The sequence below is a fragment of the Falco biarmicus genome, chromosome 7, assembly GCF_023638135.1.
Source record: "Falco biarmicus isolate bFalBia1 chromosome 7, bFalBia1.pri, whole genome shotgun sequence".
Lineage (NCBI taxonomy): Eukaryota > Metazoa > Chordata > Aves > Falconiformes > Falconidae > Falco > Falco biarmicus.
In genome coordinates this window covers 54,807,324-54,830,001 of record NC_079294.1, presented here as the reverse complement: position 1 = coordinate 54,830,001, position 22,678 = coordinate 54,807,324, and the positions used below count along the sequence as shown (strand labels likewise).

The following is a 22,678-nucleotide window of genomic DNA, read 5'->3' as shown; positions in this document are numbered from 1 at the left end:
TGGCATAATTCTTCAAAGGGGCTAAGTATATTAGTTAAATGGGTTCTGACTGGTGCTATGTAAACACATTAAAATGAGGCAGGGAGTACTGTTGTGTGTGCTTCAGTCTGCTAGTCCTTAGAGGATTCTCTCTCTCTCTCACACACACACACACACACAAAAAATAATGTACAAGCAGTGTCATTCCTGCCAAATTACAAAATGTCTGGAGTTCAGGTTTGTGTTTGGGAAGGGGAGGAAGCTGTTTGTCAAAGTCTTCCTCTTTGTAGTCTCTGTTAGTTTTTAAGGTGCCCATGCTCATTTTTGCCTCAGCCTATTCTAGTTAAAATAACTCAAAAACATCCCTAGGGAGTTTATGTCTCTGTAACCAATGTGAGGAATAAACAAATACAAGTTTAATTTTTAACTTACACTAAACCTGTTTTTACATAATACTGGCAAACATAATGGTCACAGGTTATTTCACATCTTGGAGCCTTAGTCTCATAGAGTGACTATAACTTAAGGTAAATGACTATGAAGCCCAGGAGCTGGATCTTGCTTTTGGTTAACAGGTAATTTAGTCACTGATTTGGAAACAGAAGTATTTTGTGTTTGATGTAAAAACCCGAATAGGCAGCTGATGAGGTATATTATCCTCAATAACACAAATGGATTGATATCTGTCAGGGCAAAGCCCTTCCCGATCACATAACTGTGCTTGGCTTCAGTTGTCTTTGTGTCATACTCATTACTGGTGTTAAAATTATTTGCTTCCATGCATGTAGGAGGACAGAATATTAGTACGGAAGACCCACTTGACAGTCCTAAAAGAACTTTTTTTGTGTTTTCTGAAGAGGAATTTATTGGCAGGACTGAAGCTATTGAACCAGTGGAAAAATATAGCTGACTTTAGATTTAGTCATAATACTAAGCAAAGTTGTAATTAAATATGATGATCAGAATATGTTCTAAGATTTTCTGAAAATGCTGCAAGCTTTGTGTTTCTGTGATTTGAAAACTGAAGTGGTAATAGCTTTAGATGACGTGGGTAGTTTTTACATGCACTTAAAAGAAATAAAAAGGAAATACCTGACTTTGAAAAAGATGAATGATGATAGCACTTATATATTCTGTAACTGTTCAGCTGAAAACACTTACTGTATGGCGTTTACATTATAGCTTTTCCAAATAATAACTGATCATTGTGTCAATGAGATGTGATATCTGAGGATAATGGAAGCTAAATTATAGTTGAGTTGGTTTTATAACTTTTCATTTTTTGGTTTATTTTATGCATTTGTTTTACTTCATTTTTTTCATAGTTCTGTCTGTTTTGGTTGAAATGTTTTATAATAACTAGCAGTAAATTTTTGGCAAGGTGATAGTACTACTGATGTTTTCATTATTGTACCTTTGAGTATTTAATCACTCTCTTTTAGCAGGATGTATTTCTACTAATTGTTGTTTCCAGACATGCTGAAAGTCTTACACTGGTGATTTTGAAGGGACTTGTTAATGTTCTTTCACAAAAATGATTTTAAGATAAAGAGTTAAAAAGTGATTGCTGAGAGTGTACAGAAAATTTCACCCAGTTATTTAGAAACGGTCTTCTTGCATATCAATGTAACATTATGACTGCCAGGAAAAATGAAGCTTTCCTTCATTTCAGTTTGGTTGTTGTACAAAATGAATTTACTTTAGTAGAACTCCACTAAATTTTTTACTAATGAATACTTTTTTACTTAAAACTGTACTAATGAAGCGCTCAGCCAATCAATAAACTGACAAAAATAAAGCTACTTCACTTAATGTGACATTTTATACAAAATACCTATTTCTTACTATGCATAGGTATTTTTATAGTTTTCTTGGGATAAAAAAGCTATTGGCGTAGGATCTGGCTTTTTCCACTGTTGGCATATTGCCCAAAAAAATGTGAAGGCATGTGCAGAATACACACTTTTCTAATGCTGTGAAGGCAGTTTGAGCATCTATCTTTCCTCCTCTAACATCGCTTTAAGGGGTGCACTTTCTGATATGTACACTAATAGAGGCTTCACTGAAAGCGGTGCGTGGCATTCCGTTTGGGATGGGGACCATCTCTGAACTAGCTTGGTTTGCTTCTGGTTCTGCTTTCAGGCTTAAGACCAGAAATATTTCAGATTTTTAATTTACTTCAATGAGTCGTGGAGACAGTTGCCTTAGATAACGCAGTTTGTTGTTGGTTGGGCTCTGCCTGGTGAGAGAGCTGGTGTGGAGCCGGGCGAGGGGTTTAGCTCATGATTTTGCAGCACCTCAGCTGACAGACACGTTCCCATGGACTTCATGGGGGGAAAGCAGGGGGTTCTGAATTTAATGTCATCTGACCTGAAATGGCTCATTCAAGAAAGGTGGATAGGAATTTAATTGGAAAAATTATCGACGTGCCACCATTTAACACTGAGAGCAAAAGGAGTATCCGCTGCTGTTGGCTTTCATTGCTGCTGCTGGAGAACAAGGCTTGCACAAGCACAGAACACCGCAGGAAACCAGGCTTCTTCCAGTTCCTACCTGCACGCAAACGTGACACAGGATCCCGTTTCTCCCTCAAACTGACCTTTCAGCGCACTTCTGATGATTCTCCTCAGGAATATTTGTGACACTGCTTTCTGCACCTCAAGTAGACTCTTAACTGCAGCTATAGGAAGCACCTTGTCTTCTGTGCTTGTAGAGTGGTGTGTGTCTACAGCTGTCAATGAGTAATAACCTGGGCTGCCTCCTGGGGAAGCAGTAACAATTGAAGTTGTTATTTAGCTATTGTTTTGTTTTGCTCTTTTTATTAGCTGCTATTTTAGTATGTGTAGTCAGCAAGGGCTAAGAAAGAATAACAAGTGACTTTTCCTTTGGTCTGAGGAGAAAATTCAGTTTGTTTGCACAAGATGCTATTGTCTCCCAAACGCGGTCAGCTGAAAGGAACCGACCTCTGTGCTTGTCAACAGGTCTCTGTGCTGAACCTCACACAGCAAACCTTGCTTTAAGCAAAGGGTTCAGAAGAATGGAAAACTGTGGCTGTAGGAGCTTTAGAAAGCCGTTTCCATGCAATCAGAACAGCTTTGGGCCAGCAGCGAGGGACTGGCATGAAATCTGGGCCATACCCTGTTCCTCTGCTCGTACCAGGGAAGATTGTCTGTCTTCTGTTCCATACAGAACAGTATTAAGATGCAGTGCTTCTGGTGCAGCTGACTTTCTTTTCATTTTCATGAACATCTGTAAAGAACTTCTTCCCATTCCCTAGGTATAAAATGAAAATGCAATTTTTTTCCAAGGAGTCTGGTATGCCAGGAAATAACTAAACAAATAAGACCTTCAAGAAACTAGCAAATGTGCAACATATTTTTGGGTGTAATTAAAATTGACTAGAGCAAAGCCCCTTGAATCAAGGATAGAGTCTTCCCTGGTTCGCTTTGTTACATGGCAATGTTTGAGTTTCTGTTCTCTTTCCAGAAAAATACAAACCCTTAAAAGCCATGTTAGTATACGTGTATCATCTTTATATACACGATCCTAATTCTGTAGGATGATAGCTAATCCGTGGATTAAAGCAGGTTGTGAATATGTATAGGTATTGTACATCGAAATTAAACATGTTTTCTTCCTGTGGTATCTAGGTCTTTTTCCTCCTCTTCCCAGCCCCATTAGACTAAATGCCTTTGTTTTATTTTTCTTCATAGATTGAAATGCTAAGGAAGAAAGTAAAAGAAAAGGAATTATTTATAATTCAACTTTTAGAAAAAATCTCTTTCTTAGAATGTGAGGTAAGGCATTGCCTTTTGAATTTATATTATTGTGATTATGTTAGGAAACCAAATAAAATTTGAACCGATGTCACCTGATGTTATCTAGAAGTATTTGCTATTTTTCAGTATGGAAATCAAACTTACAACACCAGTCACATGAGGAATGTATGTAATACAAAGTCTCAATATTCATGCTAAGTTTCTCAACATACAATTTTGTAACAGTGTTATAATTACTTAAAACAGAAGCTTCTGAATAAAAATGTCAGCTTAATTCAGGGTGGGGTTTTTTTCCCCAGAAGTAAGGATTCCTTTATTTTCTCAATAAATGCTCTTACATTATTTCTTGTGGGGATAAGCCAATGTGCAATTTTATTTCCTTGTTTAATTAACATAATTTAACCAAAATAAATTTGTGATGAAAATTACTGTATTCCAGAATAAGGAATTACAAGATAAATTGGACTACTTAATGGAAAACCAACCAAAGACCAATATAGAAACCAGAGATACTGGTGTAGGATGTGATCTTCCATGCAGGTATTTACTTTTTCTGCTTGTTCGTAGAAAGCTTCTTCATAACGTCCCTTATCGGTGCTGTGTTAGCAAACTGTTGTGCTAATGAACTGTTAGAGTGGGTTGTGGAGTTCTGCAAAATTTTCCTAAGTTTAAAAGAGCACATCTGCTATGTGTAGTGTACTTCAGTGACTTACGGAGTAGGTTGGTTGTTTTTCTTTTATAGATGCAAACATATCGCAAACCCTTGGGGAGTACTTGTTTACAGTACAGTGATTCAAGCAGGGAGTAAAGCTGGAAGTCAAGAGATCTGACTTTGTGAAATATGGGAAATATTGATGAAATGTCTCTGCTGCCAGCGCAGGAGACAATGGGCAGCTCTACCCTGAGGCTGGTTAATGCTGGCTTCATACACATTTTATTTCTTGTGTTCTGGGAAATGCATCCAGGACCATTTTAAAGGGCAGGCAACACCAACAGTAAGAGTTTAGGGCTCCAGCAGCTTCTGGAGATAGCCCAGCCCTAGATGGGAGATTGCCAAGTAAACAGCACAGTACCACTGCCACTTCTGCGCTGGAGCGGTTGTCTCTGATCCATGGCAGCCTGACGTTGGACAGCTCGGGGTGTCGTGCCTCCCCTTCTGCTCCCCCTTCTCAGCCCCGAACCCTGCAGCAGGGCTGCGCCCAGCCCTGGCAGTAAGGTCACAGACTGGCCCTTGAGCCTTCCCCCCGTGTCACCACAGGGAAGGCAAACCAGAGACCAAAATAAGGATCATGCACACGGTAAGGACCAAAATAAGGACCATACACAACATACTACTACCAACAAGTAAACCTGTTTGTCTTAATGGCCCTGCAAATTAAATCATTTAGGTTGAGGAATGTAAATTAGCATATGAAATCAGCAAGCTGCAATACAAACTAAAATTTCTTTCCCAGTTTAAAAAGACACTAATTTCAGTGTTCAGCCTAGAGCATATTTTAATGGCATCAGTTTTGAAACCTCAAAACTGGTGTTTTTCAGTCAGGGTGCCAAGAGAAAGTGATCTTTGTTGTCTTCTCTGGGGGCCCTCTGCATGTAACCACAGCCCCTACCTATCTGATAGTTTTTCTATTTTTGAGATTTATCTCTATGCAGAAGTTTATCTCTATGCAGCTTAGATTTTATGAAATTACTCTTCACAATCGTGTTCTTAAATGTAATATTGCTGTCTTTATTGTTGCAGGATCCTTAGTCCTAGTAACTGTGCTGCTGGACGTTCCAACGTGAGCACCAGCAGATGCCTGCATGTAAACTTGTCAGTATCTGCCACGGTTTTCATCAAATACTCTGTGGCATTATAGAAAAGAAATATGGAACGTATCAAATACACTGAACAGTTTAATTTTAGCCTGTCAATATCAATAACAAAGCATAAGTTAATTGCAGTGGCATTTCCAGCCCAGCAGTCTGATACTCTGACATTAACTCTGTAAGCTTTTTCTTGTCTCCTTAACAGTACAAGTACTGAGAACAGAAGATCTCCTGAAAGCGCAAGGCCAGTGAGGACATACACCCCGTTCAAGCGGGTGTTGGAATTTAGCACAAAGAACAGTACATCTTGAGCATTCAAGTCAGCCTGCTTTATAAATATGAGCAAATATCTTGCGCCTTTGCAGCTTGATTAGATAAATTTTTATCAAGTCATAGAGAAGAACAGCAGCATGGAGTCTTGCTAAATTTATCCTGAAAGCAGCTTTTTAGTAACTTCATATCTGAAGTTACCACTGACATTAACTGTGAGTGGGATACGGAAGAAGCGGGATGAGTGAAACAGCAGTCGTTACTGCTTCTTCAGAAGCTGTCTAGTGCAATGTGTCATTTCAAATGCCTGTAAGGAAGGACTTGTACAGCTCTACATGGGGTTTTTTCTTCATTTGTGTTGTAATCCTGTTTGTGTAATGAAGCTTAATGTGTTTTATTTTCAATACTACTCGAAGCAGTATCTGAAACTGTGCTGGCAGAAGGTATTGGTCTGAAAGCTCCCCCTTCATCCGCGTATAAACTGGGAGGGCTGTTCAAGCCTGTCGGACAGACCTGGTGTAGTTGGGAGCTCTCTTCACCTGGAAGAAGTTCACTCCTAACTAGCACACTTTTGATGGGAGGGAGAGATGCAACTGGACTGCTTCAAACAACTCCCTCAACACCATGCACATGAATATCGTGTTTGTTGCTCAAAACAGTAAGCGATACAGCAGATGCTAATGGATTTTGCTTTGCTGGACTGAGGCACTGGTTTGCACTTTCTCAGTCATAGGACAGAGTGACTATTGGTGATGAATTCAATAGTAACTGTGTAGGAAAATCCCTGTCACTTGTTTTATTTACTTTTCCATTAGAGGAAGGAGTTTTCATTAAACAGATTTTTGCCTACAGCAACCTGCAGCGGTCCCTGCAATTCCTACAGCAATATCAATCCTGAATCAGGATTTTGATTTTTGAGTATTTTTTTTAATTTTTTTTTCCCAAAGCACTTAAAATCTTATCCTTGACTTCAAAGTACCAGCAGGAATGGCTGTATCTACTACTGAACTTATTTAAATATATATATAGGGTATTTTTTTACATCTTGTTTTGATCTCCCAGTCTTACTGAACTAAAATGAATTATGAATATTTTCTTGTAGTTCTATTAACATGACTGAAGGGCATTTTTTTTTTATTATGGTAACTGCTATGGAAAACAAACAACTTACATTTTGTATGATTAATATTGTTCTTGCATTGAATGTCAATCCCAGGAGGTACTCACCTTGCCACAGGGCTTCACAAAGTGATTGCTTTTATCTCCAGTCTAATGCCAGTTCTTAAATTCAGTACTGTCTGTTCAAATAAAGTATACTCAGTAGAGTTGTATTTAAAATAGCAATATTGACCTCATAATCCAAATCTTATTCCTGTATTATTTCATGGGTTTCTGAATTTGTTAGAGAAGTTTGTTTATTTAGTAGTGAAACAGCACAGCTACGGAATAAAGAAGCCTGTACTGGAGGAATGACTGAAGGATGTTTTCATGTGGTGCAGGTACCTTGCAGGAATGTGAATTGCTTGATATAACCAAAGCGTATACAGAATAAAATGGGAAGCTCAAACTTCTGCAGCTTTTGTGCTCAGATCATCCTTTGCACGGAAGCTATTTTTTTTACTCGTGTCATGTTCAGCTCCTGAGAACTTAAAATTGTCATTCTTCTTAAAAAGTCAAACACAGTATTATGGATTGTGTTATGCACAGAATTCAAGAAATAATTGCAATCAAAGCCATTCACAAAAAGGTAATTATCTACTGTGTGAAGGAAGCCTGTAATAATCTTCACTGGTATAGAAGTCGCAAGCATTAACAGCTGCTCAATATTTCTTTTAAAAAGAATAAATAAAACCTACATCATTAGTTTTAATAGCTCTAGAAGGAAACTCAGTTTACATGTGATGAGGGAGTGCAGAAGATCTCATAGATATCAAAAAGGCGAAGAAAACCCTCCAGCTGTCACATTAGTAGACAGGTGTCATACATACCATGCATTTACTTAAATAGCTTCTCCCACAGATGAGGTGCAAAACCCTTGCAGAGTGGGAAAGGTCTTGAAGAGAAGGTCCCCAGGAGTAAAGCCTGCTCCCTGTAAAAACAGCCCCCGAAGTACCCTGTCGTTATGCGAAGTAGAAGAATTGTCTCGCACCCGAGTACCAGAGACGTGGAAGGAGCTGGCACATGGAGAAGCTGTAATCGTAACAGCGTGTAGGGTACTTGGGGACTTGTGGTTGAAGTTTTGACGCCTGAGCCAATTTGGGAGACTGAGTTTGCTGAACAAAGTTCCCCACGTAGCGGTTAATGTGTTCATATAAACATAATTCATTTAGCGATTGATCAACTAAGATCATGAATGAATAAGAGAGAACACATTTAAATGGGAGGTGTATGTTGATGGACCCAGAAGATGGTGGGTAATGACCCAACTCGAAATTTCACGGATAAGCTTTGTACTTGCGTGATCACACCTCCCTCTCGTGGCTGATAACAGCAAATAGTTGGACAGTGTCTGGTTTTCAACAGAAAGACCCTAAAAATGAATCCCAGCTGGCCATATTAATGTCCGTTAGGGATGGGATGCAGCTGCAGCTCATGACACAATGCCGTGTAGCACTTTGTGTGCCCGTAGTCCCTCGGTATTTCAGGAATTTAATTCCGAACCGTGGTTTGTGAAAGTTACCTTCAAAGTTAAGATGAAGGGATGAAGGTGATATTTTTAAGTAAAAGGAAAGATGTTGTAAAAGACACCAGCTGACAAGTTTAAATAAGTAAAAATACTTTATCCCTCTGGTTTTGGCCAGAATTCAGAAAACCACCCGGTGACTGGGAGGTGCTCAGTGAATGGTGGGAGAGGGCAGGATGAAGTAAGAAAAAATGCTGGTTTGACACAGACTTCAAAGGGAAGTTAATTCTATTTTTAATACACTCCTGAGGATCTCCTCTGAAAATACTGCAAGCTATTTTAGCTCTGAGACTTGCAAAATTATACTTATCGGCTCAAGACTTTACCAAGGCTGCAGGTATTTACCAAGGTGTTAAGTTTTTCCTGTAAAAGTTTTCTGTATTTTTCCCTAAACCAAATAGGGATTGAAGTCTATGCAATATTCTAAGAGTATTTTGATGTGCAGTGAGCTGGATGACCATAATTTGATTGGACGACTGCTCTAAATTTGGTGACTGAAGAACAGGAGAGGAACAGTATTTATGTAATTGTGTTACATGAAAATGTAGAGCTTTCCAGTCAAGTCAGCAGCAATGTAAATTAGCATAGATAATAACAAATTCAATGAAAAGACCGTAACACTTCAGTGTAAATTTTGTCAATTTGAGATTGGGTTAATTAGCACCATAACATTAGAAACTAGTAAAATTTCTGTAAACAACAATAAAAGCCATGTAGGTAGGTCCCAGAAAGTGCACTGGATACAAGTCAATTGTATGACTGCATTTGTATCATGATTACAAGTATTCTTTTGTGATTTATTCCAGATACTCTGGAAAGTATTTTGGGATACAGTTTTCATATACGCTGTATAAATAATGCAGTTATGTTGTATGCTTTTAATATATCCTGTATGTAGGACATGGAAAAGATAAATTGCAATAAATAATTGTATTTAAACTTTCTATTCTGTTGTGTCAACATTCATTTAGAACTAAACTTAACTTAGAACCTTGCGAACGCTTACTCTACACAATCTTGTTTGTTCAAAACATGTATGAATGCAAAAGCGGTTTCTCTGGAGGCTTGATGTTCTTGTCCGTGTTTCCTTTGGCAGATGGGCTCTTGAGAACAGGAAGACACTCCCTTGCTAAAGACTAAAGACTCTTCTCGAAGCCAAGTAACAAAAGTAGATGAAATAAAGAACTATTGAATTGCACAGGATAAACAAGAACTGGGCAGCGCAGCTCTTGCAAAAAAAACCGAACTTCAGATCCCACAGATAACATTTGAACGTGTCTGGGATGATGCTCTCCAGGCTGCAGCATAATGAGATTGGGATGATTGTAGCCCCCTTTTTTTTTTTTTTTTAACAGTTTATATCCACTCACTGTAAATAAAGATTTAAGACTGTCGCAATGAAACAATCTACTTGTCAACTAAGTAAGACGAGGTCATGCAAAGCTGACAATTGCAGTGTGCCTGGTTTGCAGTGCTCAGCTGCAGAATGTGAAGGTTTTGACTTGAATAATGCTTCCTCGTGTGTATTCAGTACAGATCGCCAAAGGACCTCATAAAATCTCATTGAGATCAGCAATGCTGAATCTACAACATATCGTTCTGGGAGCTGGGTATTACTGCTTTTTGGAGAGTCTTTAAATTCTGAAGACTTTTAGACATGGAAAGATGAGCAAATAGGTAAGAAGTAAGTTCTCCCCGCATGAAGTCTGTATTTCTGTACAGGAGATGCCTGCTCCACAGAACGGAGACATATACGCTGAGTTACACTCCACTTATATTTTATTTCATTCCCATTCAGCACTTGAGGCTATTTGCATGTGTAGAAGAAATGTGCTCAAGAGACCTGATGAGTTAAGGCCCTTCCAGCCCTACCTCAAGCACTAGAACATGGAAGAAACACAGGAAAACAAGGTGACAGGAGCCGTCTGCAACTTAAGGTATGTGAAAATTCTCAAAAGAAAAAGGGACCTGGTGGTTACAGAGAAAATACATAGAAGTGAACATCTGTGAGGTTACAATATTCTGTAAAGGTGCGTGTGGTGTGTAGGTGTACAATAATCTGTTGCTTCCCATATGAAAACCCAGATGTTGATAGGTATAAGCATATATAGGATCACTTTTGAAGTGTTTGGGACATTTTTAGAGAAAAAAGGTTAAGGGAGGTGTTATTTTCTTTAAATTAAGGAAAATAAAATGAATTATTGTGAAGGTGTATCATGCAGATTAAAAAAGTTTTTTTTAAAAAAATAAAATTATTAATTTAAATTCCAAATATTAATACTGTTTTTTCTGTAATTTGGGGGTGGTTTATTTTGTATGTGTGGCTGGATTTCTCTCCTCCTGCCCCTCAATATTTCCACCTAGGAGCAGAGAAACTGTAAAAGTAGTTTTTTACCCCTCAAAACCTACATTCTAAAGTACCTTTTGCCCCTTTTCCCAGTGAAAAGAAGTAACATTTATGTATTTATAGAGTTGAAGAAAGGAGAAAAGGACAATGGAAATTATTCATTTAACAGAAAAGAAGCGAGTGTTAGTTTTACTTTTAATACCAATTTGAGGCAGACTCAGATATCTCTGGCAGGAAATTTTCCACCTGAAAAAATTCAGCCAGTTGTACTTCAGGGCCACCTCCAGCAAAACGTCATATGACTAGAAAACATCAGCCTAGTCCTAACTGGCATTGATAAAACAGAAATACTAAAAATTCAGACACAAATGTGTGTGGCAGTGTTTCTTGTAACTGATGTAATCTATTAAAAAAAACCAAACTTGCTAGAATAAGATAGTTATTTTAATTCCTTTCTTTCTAACCATACTATATATGAAGTTGAATACTCCTGGGTCACACCTTGCTTTTTGTTGCTTTCTTCATGCAGTTTATTCTTTTTTGTTAGTATACCTGGTTTTCTTCTGCATTGCCATTCTAATGATTTCACTTTCTTGTAGAAATAATACTAACTTGCATAGTAATTCCAGCCACGCTATTGCAGAATAAATTATATTTAACTCTAGATATCTAGTGACAGAAAACAGACTGACTGAAAACTGTATCTAATAATAGCTCTTGAGATAATGTCCTAAGTGAGAAACATAGCAAAGCCCATTACTCAAGAAATAATAAACCCACCAGTTTTGTTATAGACTTGGCTCACATGAATGCTGATCAAAATATTCAAGAAATTGATAAAAAATAAAACCTCTAATCAAGAATGCTCTGAGGAGAACTATAAAAACATGACTGTGTACTGCAAATAATCACTGTCAAGCCTCCAAAGAGAAGCAAGAGCAAAGCCTGAAGAGTAAACTTGTAGTAGGTATTGCTGGATGGCGATTACTCATGTTCAGAGGGTGGCTAGTGAGGATTTTCCTACACACCTGTATTTCGCCCCAGAGCAAGCAATACCCAAGTATATGATTTTCCTCTCTCACAAGTGCTCCATACTTCTGCTCCTGGACTGAGAAAGCTTCAATCTATTTTTCCTTCTTCACATTTGTATCTAAATTGATACTATCTAGATTGCATTGTAACTAGATGCTGCCTGTCTCTCCATAAACAAGGACATATTTGTTTCGGCACCTTCCAAATTTCAGCTATTCGTTCGTCATTCTGGAACTGTGTGTTACCTGCAAACAGACTATGGTATTCCAAAACGTAACACTCCCGAACTGTAAAGATGAAAAATACTCCTTTCCAATGACCTTGGGCAAATACTGACTTGGTGAATGGTATTACATGGGGGGCTACAGAATGATTGGTCACGATTCCCAGCAGTCACATTATTAGGACTTTATTATCTTCATTTTTTGCTCTTTTTCATGTTTATGCAGTTTAGTACATAACCTGAAACCTGCTGTAAATACTGTCATTACTTTTCTGTACATGTAATAACAGCAGTTCATGGAATCACAGAACGGTTTGGGTTGGAAGGGACCTTCAAGACCACCTCATTCCACCCCCCCACAATGGGCAGGGTCCCCTCCCAGCAGCCCAGGCTGCCCCCAGCCCCATCCAGCCTGGCCCTGGGCACTGCCAGGGATGGGGCACCCACAGCTGCTCTGGGCAGCCTGGGCCAGTGTCCCACCACCCTCACAGTGAAGAAGTTGAACTGAGATAACGAACCATCATTATATTGTGCAGGTGCCGACCAGTGCCCTAATGAGGTCAGTCCTTCTGGACTCACTGCCACGCAGGCAGGAGCAGTGCAGTTTCCATGCCCAGCCTTCCCGCTGTCTCTGATCTGTACAGGAGAAAGAGGCTAAAAAGCAAGATGTAAGTGCTCCTTGTTGCATAAAAAAAGATGCGTAAGTGTTACCCAGGTGGCGCAGGCTGAGGCCGCATTGCAGAGGCAGCTGTTCGGAGCACTTGTGTCCCTCAGCAGTGGGTCACCTGGCGGGAGAAGCTGGTGGCCTTTTCCTCTCCCTGCGCCCTCAGGGAAACCTCCCCGAGGGGTTCCCCACGGGAGGTGGTCCAGGCTGCACACAACAGACGGCGAAACCGTCTCTCCAGTGGCTTAACTTGGCTTCCCTCGCCCTGGCGCTGGCGCGTGTCCCACGGGCACCTGCCCGCTCAATTAACCCCCTTTCCCCGGCCCTCAGCCGTTCCTCTCGCGTCCAGCTGCGCATCCCCGGGGCGGCAGCCACGTCCCGGGGCTTCCTCCCCGCTGCGGCCCGGCAGGTCCCCTGCGTCCTGCCCGTACAGCAACGCGTTAACAGCCGCTGGGAAATACGCCCCTACCAGTGCCTGGATCGAGAAACCTCCACTGGGATTGATTTAAAAAGGCTGACCTCTGCCACCTGGGAGCCACCGCTTGGCTGATAACCTTACTGCTACCGGACGCAGCGGGCTGACTAAGGCTTGTGGCACTGGCATCGGTGAGGAAGGTTCCAAGCGGGCAGCCCGGCGCCATGCGGCAGTCGGAGCTCCTGGGTTCCGTCTGCATCGTGCCAGAACGTGGGGTCTATGATGGGCACAAGTCAGTGCCACGTACAGAAAACGTTAACAAGTCTCTGAAAGTGCAGCTCGCACGCTCGGCAGGAACTGGCCCTCCGCGGGGGGCTGCCAAGCACACGGGGGGGGCGCGGCTGTCGAAATGACAACGCAAAGTACTGCGGGAGGCACCGAAGGGTCCTAAGGGTGCCGAGCCCGGCGCTGCAACCCGCCCCCGCCCCGCCCCGCCCCGCCCCGCCCCGCCCCGCCCCGCCCCGCCCCGCCCCGCCCCGCCCCGCCCCGCCCCGCCCCGCCCCGCCCCGCCCCGCCCCGCGGCTGGGGACACCGGCAGCGCGGCCGCCGTCGGGCACCGCCTCAAGGCGTGCGTGACGCCCCGGAAGGAGCCCCGCCCCCCCGCCCCGCCCTTCCCCGCCCCGCCCCGCCCTTCCCCGCACTTCCCCCGCCTGCCTGGGCGCGGCTGTCTCCGCGCTCGCGGGCCCCCGCGGCGGGGCCGTGCCGGCCTTCGCGTTCCGCCTGGGCGGGCCCTGTCGCTCTGCCGTCGCTTCCGGTAAGATGGCGGCCCGCAGGGAGCTGCGGAAGCGGCGGCGGGCGCGGGAGGCCGCCCCGGTGACAGGCGGCGGGCGGGCGGCATGGCAGCGGCGGGTGGCGGCGCTGACCTGCGGGGCCGGAGCCTCCCAGAGCTGCGGGAGATGCTGCGGCGGCAGGAGCGGCTGCTGGCGGACCGGTGAGGGGAGGCGCGGCCGAGCAGCGGGTCGGGCCTGCCGCCGGCCTCGCCCGGCCCGCGGAGGCGGCGGGGGACGCGCCTGTGCCTGTCCGGCCCCGCTGGGGCTGCCGGAGGCCGCGCGCCACCGTCAGGCTGCGGGGGCACGGCGTGGGGTCCTTCCCGTTATACCCGGGCGGGCGGGCAGCCGGGGGCGCTCGCGGCGCCCTGTGCGTGGGTGAGGGGTCACAGCGCCCTGTGCGGGGGGGCTGGCAGCGCCCTGTGCGGGGGTTGGGGGGGGTCACAGCGCCTGTGCGGGGCCTGTGCTCAGGGGGTACGGGCAGGAAAACGTGTGCACTTCTCTGAGAGCACAATCCGGAACGAGCTCCGCAGCCGGCAGCGCTCAGGGCAGCGGCTGTGTCTTTCAGCAGGAGAAAAACGTGTTGGTGACTTTGTCACAGCGGACCCCTGAGGCCGCGAGTGCTCAGCATCTCACCGCTTTTCAGAAACCTAATATGTAAGTCAGAAACTTAATGTTAGATTGAGAAACCTGCCACATTAACTGCTCTTACAAAACAGTTCTGTATCTCAGGTTGAAACAGGATTGTTTACCCTGTGGAATAATTTTGGTTTGTTTTTGGCCGTAGGAAATTCATTGCTAGGCTCCCAGACAAGGGTAAGAAGATCTCCGATTTTGCTGAGAAGCTGACGCTTGCCATTTTCCAAGAGGAAGAATTAGCGAGGACGGCTGAGCTGTTATCTGCTGTCAGATTGGAGTTTCAGGTGAAGCAAGAGGAGATTGATACAAGCAAACAGCAAATTATACTAAATAAGGACACACCAAACTGTGACAATTCCTCAGTCTTTCATGAAAACTGTAATATTGAAGAAGTTTCTGAGACTTCTTCCCAAAGGCAGGAGGCAGAATGTATTGAGCCAGATGCCACAAATACAGCTCTGGAAAATCAAAGAACTAAGAGGAAAAATGATAAAGACAAGACTGTTATGAAAGATCAGAGTCTTTTCTGTGACGTTGTCCCCAAGTCAGCCACGAGCAGTCATCTGAAAAACGAACAGCAGGTATCTAAGAGCAATACTGAGGATGGCAGAGAAACTACGGGTGCTCTGGACAGCAGTAAAGACACTTTGGTTGATGCCTTTCGAAACATTACAATTGTAGATGGGGATAATAGTGAAAAAGTGTTGGAAGAGGAGCAGAACGTGGCTAAACATAAGGGCAATATCTTTGGAAACGTGCACCCCAAGACACCACATTATATTGAAGTTCTAGAGGCTAGATCCAAGAACCCAGTCATAAAAAAAAGCAAATTTAAAACACATGTGTAAGTATTATGGACTAGGAAAACTTTTTGTGAAATAATTGACTTGTAAAAATTGGAAATGGTATAGAACAGGCATGGTGGGTGTATTTTCTTGTGATGATTGAAGAGATTTAAAGTCATTTGACATGCAAGGTTAATTAATCTGTGTGATCTTTACCATTAGGTTCCACAGAATCTCAATATTAAGCAGTGGTCTTGTTCTGCCCATTTGAAACGACTGTTATGAATCTCCATAGAGTTTCATAGCTTAAGCTACAAAACTGTTAAACAATTGGCAAAACTTCCTTGTGGATCGATTCTAGAACTCGTAGAGCTTTAGCAGCAGGTACCCTTTTGCTTTTCCTGCACCTCTTGAGAAACTACAATTCACATTGTCTGCACTGGTAGCAGCAGGAGTTTATACTCTGTGTGACTCCCAGAGCATTGCTATTTCATGCTTGCTAATTAATTGGCGTAAGTTTTTTGTTCGCTATCAGGAGTAGCATGTCTGAAGAGAAATCTTTTTAGTTTTTCTGAGTGCTGCTGATTTTTTTATTTGTTGTCATAACACTTCAGATTTCTTTTCAGCTCTTACATGTTGAAAGTAACGAGTTTTGGAACGGAAGTTGTTCAACCTTGTACTGCAAATTTGGGTCACAATTTTTATGTTTTATCTCTTCCAGATTGTCAGGAGAGCAAAGTGGATCATCGCACGGTTCCTCCTCCAGTCAGTCACCTGGGGGATCTGGCTTTTCAATTACTAGTGAAGAAAGACGACTTAGAGATAAGAAACATTTGAATGACATCACAGCAGCTCGGCTGCCACCACTTCACCATTCCCCTGCGAAGCTGCTATCCATAGAGGAATCTATAGCGATTCAGATACAGCAAAAAGAAGCGTATGAGGTACGAATCTCTGATTTGGTTTGAAAAGTAATCATGTAATTGGGATAACTCTTAAATAAGAAAGCATAAAGGGTTCTTTTCATACTGATTAATTTGATGGTGAAATTGAAATGGGCAGACTTTGGAGAAAGGCACTTTTTTGTGTTTGATTCTTTTAACAATATAAGTAATGTAGTAAGCCTTTCTGAAACTGTAATTTCTGCATTAAACAAAATCTTTTGTTACTCTACATGTGTTGATATGCTAACTTCATTGCATTCACTTCGCCTCTGACTAGAAATTTAAATGTCTACCTTGTCTGTTAGTCTTTAACGAGTTTTTGGCCCTTGCATAGATGAAGGCCTGGCAGTATTTGTTGTTCTTAAAACAAGCAGGTGTCTGCGTTTGCCTTTATTTATGCTGCACCTGAAGAATCAGAGTTCTGAGCTTCTTCCCATTCTGTTGTAATGGATTTTGATTTTGACTTTCCAGGGAGTGCCAAGCTAATGTTTAAATCAGATGCTATTGTAAAAGTGTTTGTTGCTGCTTGTTGTTTTAAAAGCACTTGCTAATTTAGTCATCTTGACACTTGAAGGGAGGTAATTTATTTTGAAAATGGAGGCAGATTTTTTTGTGGAGGTAGCTGAATGACAAGCATTGCCATTGCTGTGTGGTTATGGTGCACAGCTGCTCCCTTATGTGGACTGATTTTTGTTCTGTTAGAGCTGATGGTTAGTGTATCGCGTGTGAGGACTGCCACGTGGAGCATTTAAACTCTTATAAAAAGGTCTTCAAATGTCAATAGCACAGTTATGTGTAAGTGTGAAAAGAAACCTGAAATTTGCTAGTTAGTAAAACTTGTAATTACGACCACTGAAATTACTAATACTATTATGTCAAGTTTATGCTTCAGTATATTAGTTTTTTCATGACCACCACGACAAAAGTTACAAATTAACACTTTTTCTAAGTTATGTTCTTTTTTTTTTTCTTTTCTTTCTTTCGTGTAGGAAATGCAGGCCAAGCTTGCGGCACAGAAGCTTGCGGAGAGATTGAATATAAAAATGCTCAGGTTTGAACCAGAGGGGGAGGCCTCAATGCAATACAGAGAAGTAAGAGATGAAGATTATTTTTCAGCAGAGGACTGAATTCAAGAAGGGATGTCTGAGATGAGCCATGTAACTGATATTTATGCAGTACTTCCTAAAACCCAAACCTACATACTGAAAATGCTTGATCCAGTCATTTTTTTCTTTTAAAATTTTAACATTGCAATTATAGGAAGGGTTCGATGTAAGTGTTATTAAATGGTAACACCAGTGTTATTTAGGGGCTGGTTTTTGAGAACTTGGGGCAGTTAACCCTTACGGAGTGCCTCATAGTTTTCAGCTATGGCAAAATGAGCTCTTGAATACACTTTTGCAGGCTGTGATGAGTCATCTACGAGAGAAGGTTTCTTCTGTGCAGAAATGTGATTGCAAAGGGCATCAGCACAGGTGTCCATAAAGTAAGCTAAGGTGCCTGTGAACTGCTTGCATGTGTGAAAGGTCATCTTGTATAAATGTGAGATACTTCTATCTGTTTAAAATTATCCTGCTTTTACCATGTGGTGAAAATACATGCCAGCACAGCTACAATAAATAATGTGGCAGTTAGGCTGTAAGTTGGCTTCTTAATGCATCAGAACTTGTTTCTGTGCCCGCACCTTAAAATAACACTTTCTGCCCTTATGTTGTAAATAGGTAAGAATTTCAAATTATTTTGTAACTCAGATTTTGTTTGGGCTTAAGGAACTCTGCTGTTTCATTTTTTGTTATTACTGCAAAGCACATCAAGAGATCAAGCTGATCTGAAGACTTTAATATTTTTATTAAAGGTCTTGGTGTTTTTCCATATTTTTGTACACTGCTTTCATACTTTGGAATACTATTTTTTCATAGTCCGATACTGTAAATTAAAGAGATTCGCCCTCTGGTTTTCTTGGAGAAAATGTTCTGTGTATTTTGAAGTTTTAGCTGTTTTTTGAAGATAAAAAAAAATCTTCCGTACAATAACATTTTCTGCCTCTTAATATGAATTTTGAAAGATAAAAAATGTAGCTGAAAAGTATTTCACAATTGATACTCCACTGCTGACTAGGATTTTCCAAGCCTAGTGTGAGTTCTGTTCTAAAAAACTAACCTCAGAGATTCCTTGTGTAGCCTGGCAGCACCGGTTTTCTGAGATGCTGCAGCAGCAGTGTGTGCAGGGCTCTCCCTGGATGTGTACATATTCCTGCAGGAATGGTGTCTCCAGATGTGGGTCATTCAAAAAGCTGCATGATATCATCTAGAAATGGGGGGTGAAAGTCTCTGCCACTTCTTGAGTGCATACAGCACCTCGCTAGCAGGCAGTAGCTCTCCCAGATGCTCCACAAGCTCTCCCAGGCACTTCCTGTGGCACAGTTCATACCCCAGCAATGCAGTTTGACAGGTGGAACTGCTATGAAGCTAGTATGTTGTATTTTTTGACTAGGTCATCTGTTGCTCACCTGTGATCCCTCTTTCCTGTACCTTTTCACAGGTTTCTGGTTCTCTTTATTCATTGGCTTTTCATCAGCTCTCTGCTCTTCCCTTTTCCTTATAAGATTTATTCACCTCTTAATAAAGCAAATTCATATTCTGTGTCCCTGCACCACCCTTTCATGTGACATACGCTGCCTGTGTCTGCATTTAACTTGTACCACATGCCATGCATCCTCCTGCCATTGCTGTCCTCTCTTGCTTTCTGTAACTCCATCTAAATACCAGCTGTGCACCTGGGTCACTTGAGCAGCTTGCAGAAACCTGAATGTCTTTATGTTTTTGCCATAGCTGCCCTCTTGCTGAGGCTTTCCTTTCTTTTTTCCTATTTTGGTGCAGACTGTGCAGGTCTTTGCCACTTCCAGCCCTTACTATCCTCCTTTTTGCCACCTTTTTTTTTTTTTTTCCTTCTTTTCTCTATTTTCTGTGGTCCTGCTTCATCCTTTCCACCTTCTCACCATCGCTTGTCTGTCAGCACTGTTTTTTGGCACATTTTCATTGTCAGTCATGGAACAGGCTGCCCAGAGAAGCTGTGGGTGCCCCGTCCCTGGAAGTGTTCAGGGCCAGGCTGGATGGGGCTTGGAGCAACCTGGGCTGGTGAAAGGTGTCCCTGCCTGTGGGGTGGGAACTAGGTGATCTTTAGGAATCCTTTCAACCCAAACCATTCTATGATTACATGGTTGATTCCCATTCATCCCTCAGCACCCACGCTGATGGCCCATCTGTTCCTCAGCTGTATGCATTTCTGCCCTCGGAGCCTTCCGTCAGCATGTGGCTCTGCCTCTGTGGGTGCAGCTCATTGCTCAGATTGCCATTTGCCATCGTCTGTTGTACTGCTCAAGGACAAGAAGCCTCAGAAGTGCATTGGTTTTGCCTTTGCTGTTGCATGAAGCACAAGTTACCCCTTTCAGGCTTGTTTGCATCTCTCCCCTTTGTTACTACCATCACCCTTGTCCCCATACTGATTGTGCTGTTGCACCTTTTTAAGTTACTGCGTGTGGGTTTTCCATGCTGGGTTTTCTGTGCTGAAGGAATTTATGCAAAACTACACAGGTGAGAATTTGTTTTCTAGATTACGGAAATCTAGCTTAATGTGGGCTTCTGCTGATCACTCTCTTAAGCTAACTACAGTTATGCTCTTCCCTTGCACTCTTAAGGCTTACTTTTGCTCTCTAAAGTTTGTGAAGCTGAGGCAGTTTTCTTGACCTGTATTTTGATAGCATTCAGCATGTTCGGACTTTGCTAAAGCAGATCCCCTGAATGGGCAAACTTCACACCCTTAAAGGGGGGTGGGGGTGGGTGAGGAAAGTCAGTGTTGGAACAGGTGAAGCGCATTATGTATTGTTACACAGTTAGCAGCTGGTCAGCACAGTGCTGTGTGAGTACAAAACCAAGCATAAGGTACAAAGTCTGGAAGCTTTCATGAGAGGTTGTTGGTCCTGGGTTCTGAGCACAGGTACGTACTTGGAATTTAGATTTTGTGAGTGATAAGAAAGCAAAGAGTTGGGTGTGAAGAGTGTCCCATGTTAAGGAGGTGTGCGATCCAGATGTTTGTAAAAGGTTAGAGTAAGAGGGTGAATCATGGAATGGTTTAGTCGTATTGAGTTGAGTTTCTGAGAGCATATGGTGTTGCTGTTGTGTATTTCACTGTTCTCTAGTTCCAGAACATTTCAAAACACACTGAGAACTGGGGAGCTTGCTGTCTTTTTGGGGAGTGGACCGTTTTATTGGAGTGGGCTGTTAAACTTGTAGAAAATAAAGAACTGATAATATATTTCTGAAGTTCCTCGTGTGAATAACGTTTTGTTTTGACCATGTAATGTTTGCAGTCAATATTGGGGAAAACGGGAACCTTCTGTTTCAGTTCTCTATTAGGAAAACACTGGAGATGGAGTGAGGAAACAATTGCTATACAGGGAAAGAAAACTTTTGGGAATGCAAATGGACAGAAAAGATCTGTAAGACCAAAGGTGGGTGATGGTGCAGGCCTGAAAGATGGCACAGAGACAGAGCTTAAATGGTGTGCTGCCAGGTCCAAGAGCATGTGAGGCAGGTATCTGTGCAGCAGCAGTGGCAGTCCCTGGATTTATGCATCGTTAGGAGCACCTGATCCCCAAACTGCACAGAAGAAAAGCACTGTAACAAGAATTTCTGTTCACAGCTGTAAGCTTTGAGGGAGAAAACATGCAATCTAGTTTGCTACCTGTGGTGATAATGTGCTTTAGAGGATTTAGCAGCCTAAAAATTTATGTTAAGTATTTGGGAAATAACACTGAAAGAAGAAAGACCTAAATGCTGCTGTACTTAATTATTTGAGGGGACTATATGAGTAACTAAGGGTAGAAAAGATGCACAAGCTTTTTGTGGTTTTTAGAGTTGGACCTGATAGGTCAGCAGTTCCGTTAGTAGTTTTCTGTCTGATGGCTTGTGGGCTGCTTCTAAGGGCCATGCAATCAAAAAAAAAAAAAAAAAAAAATAATGGTAAGTGACAGTAAGCTGCAAGCTCCTGTGTGGAGGAAACAGGTCCTGCAAATTGAGAGAATTTGAAAACCGTGGCTCTGTGCTGTGTAATTTCTGAACATGCCACTGGGACAGGGGATCAGCAGTCAGGGAAAGGAATATCCAGACACCACACACTGATGAATTGAAACTTGAGCAGGAAGCCGTGGCAAAGGCTGTGCATTCTCCATGAGCAGCCCTGGGCAGTAGTTTGGGGGTTTCTGTATGGACGTGCAGACGATTCCCCCATCACTGACACACCACAAGCTGGCAGCCTTCAGCAGTCTCGTGGAGGAGGTAGGACCTGGCTAGCTGGAGTTAGGGGAGATCTGGCTGGCTGGTAGTTTTGTATTCCCTGGATCCTGGAGGCTGACTGGTATCTCAGTTGTGTACCATGCCGAGTTTTGCTGGTGAAACTGATCTGTAGCAGGACCCTGTCCTGGACAACTTAGCCTAATTTGAGTGGCATCTGGCTCATCATCTGCCTTAGCAAGTTAGTGCCTGCAAGAAGTATCCTTGGGCCAGGGGAATTGCAATGAATTCTTGGCCCCTTACATCAAAGGAATGGCATAAAGGGGGCAGGGAATGGGAGTCCTGTGTTGAAAGCACCTGTGCCCTACCCTGGGGACTCTGCTGTAGGAGAAGGTGGCTGTTCTCTGCTTTGCCAGCCTTGCTTCTTTTTCAGAGCAGTATAAGAAGGAAGGGTAATTTCTCCGAAGTGTCTTGTAAGGACAAATTTTTCAGGGAGTAGGTCTTGCGTGCTGTGGTCTTGTTTCAGGGAGGTGCTAACTAAACTGTACTTTTCCTGAGCTTGTGGTTCACATTTTGTTGCAAGTCCACTGCTCTTAGGGTGGTATGTGTGGATATCGCCACTGAGATTTCCTGGTTTCCTAGTGTTTGTTTTTAGGTTGGGAACTCCCACGTTCTGGGAGGGAAAGGGAAGTAGAAAAGACAGCTGTGTGAAAACAACATTTATTTTGCTGTGGTATTTTTTCTTTTTCAGTAAGCTGATGGTTATGTTTTATTCTCATACTTCTGCAGTGCTGTGCCACTGCTGACACTGTGGCAGGCAAATGTTAGCTGACTGTAGTCCAAATATTTCATATTCACATTGACTTTCCATGGCATATGAGTGCTTAACTCCATTTGACTCCTTTGTAAATACTGTAATTGTTATTCCATATGTTTGCAAAGCTTTAGAGGCATTTAGTCATCTCTTGTTTAAAGCAATTGTTTTGATCAT

General features: G+C 42.4%; 1 protein-coding gene and 1 long non-coding RNA gene across 6 annotated transcripts in view; one reads left to right on the top strand and one right to left on the bottom strand.

Moving 5' to 3' along the window:
* Positions 1-18,429, top strand: part of MYZAP (myocardial zonula adherens protein) — a 70,708-nt gene extending 52,279 nt beyond the window's left edge. For 4 of the 5 annotated variants that reach the window (XM_056346098.1, XM_056346100.1, XM_056346097.1 and 1 more), the window contains 3 exons: positions 3,693-3,776; positions 4,198-4,298; positions 5,773-8,894. In XM_056346098.1, coding sequence (XP_056202073.1) covers positions 3,693-3,776; positions 4,198-4,298; positions 5,773-5,878 — 291 coding nt within the window. In that variant the 3' untranslated portion in view covers positions 5,879-8,894. Of the gene's footprint in view, positions 1-3,692; positions 3,777-4,197; positions 4,299-5,772; positions 8,895-14,815; positions 15,512-16,173; positions 16,397-17,385 lie in introns of those variants that run through there. The other variant, XM_056346101.1, reaches the window with a different exon arrangement.
* Positions 12,293-13,674, bottom strand: LOC130152488 (uncharacterized). The gene is made up of 2 exons (XR_008822989.1): positions 13,256-13,674; positions 12,293-12,776 (listed from the first exon to the last, which is right to left on the bottom strand). It is a non-coding gene; the product is annotated as an uncharacterized LOC130152488 (long non-coding RNA).
* Positions 18,430-22,678: the final 4,249 nt, after the last annotated feature.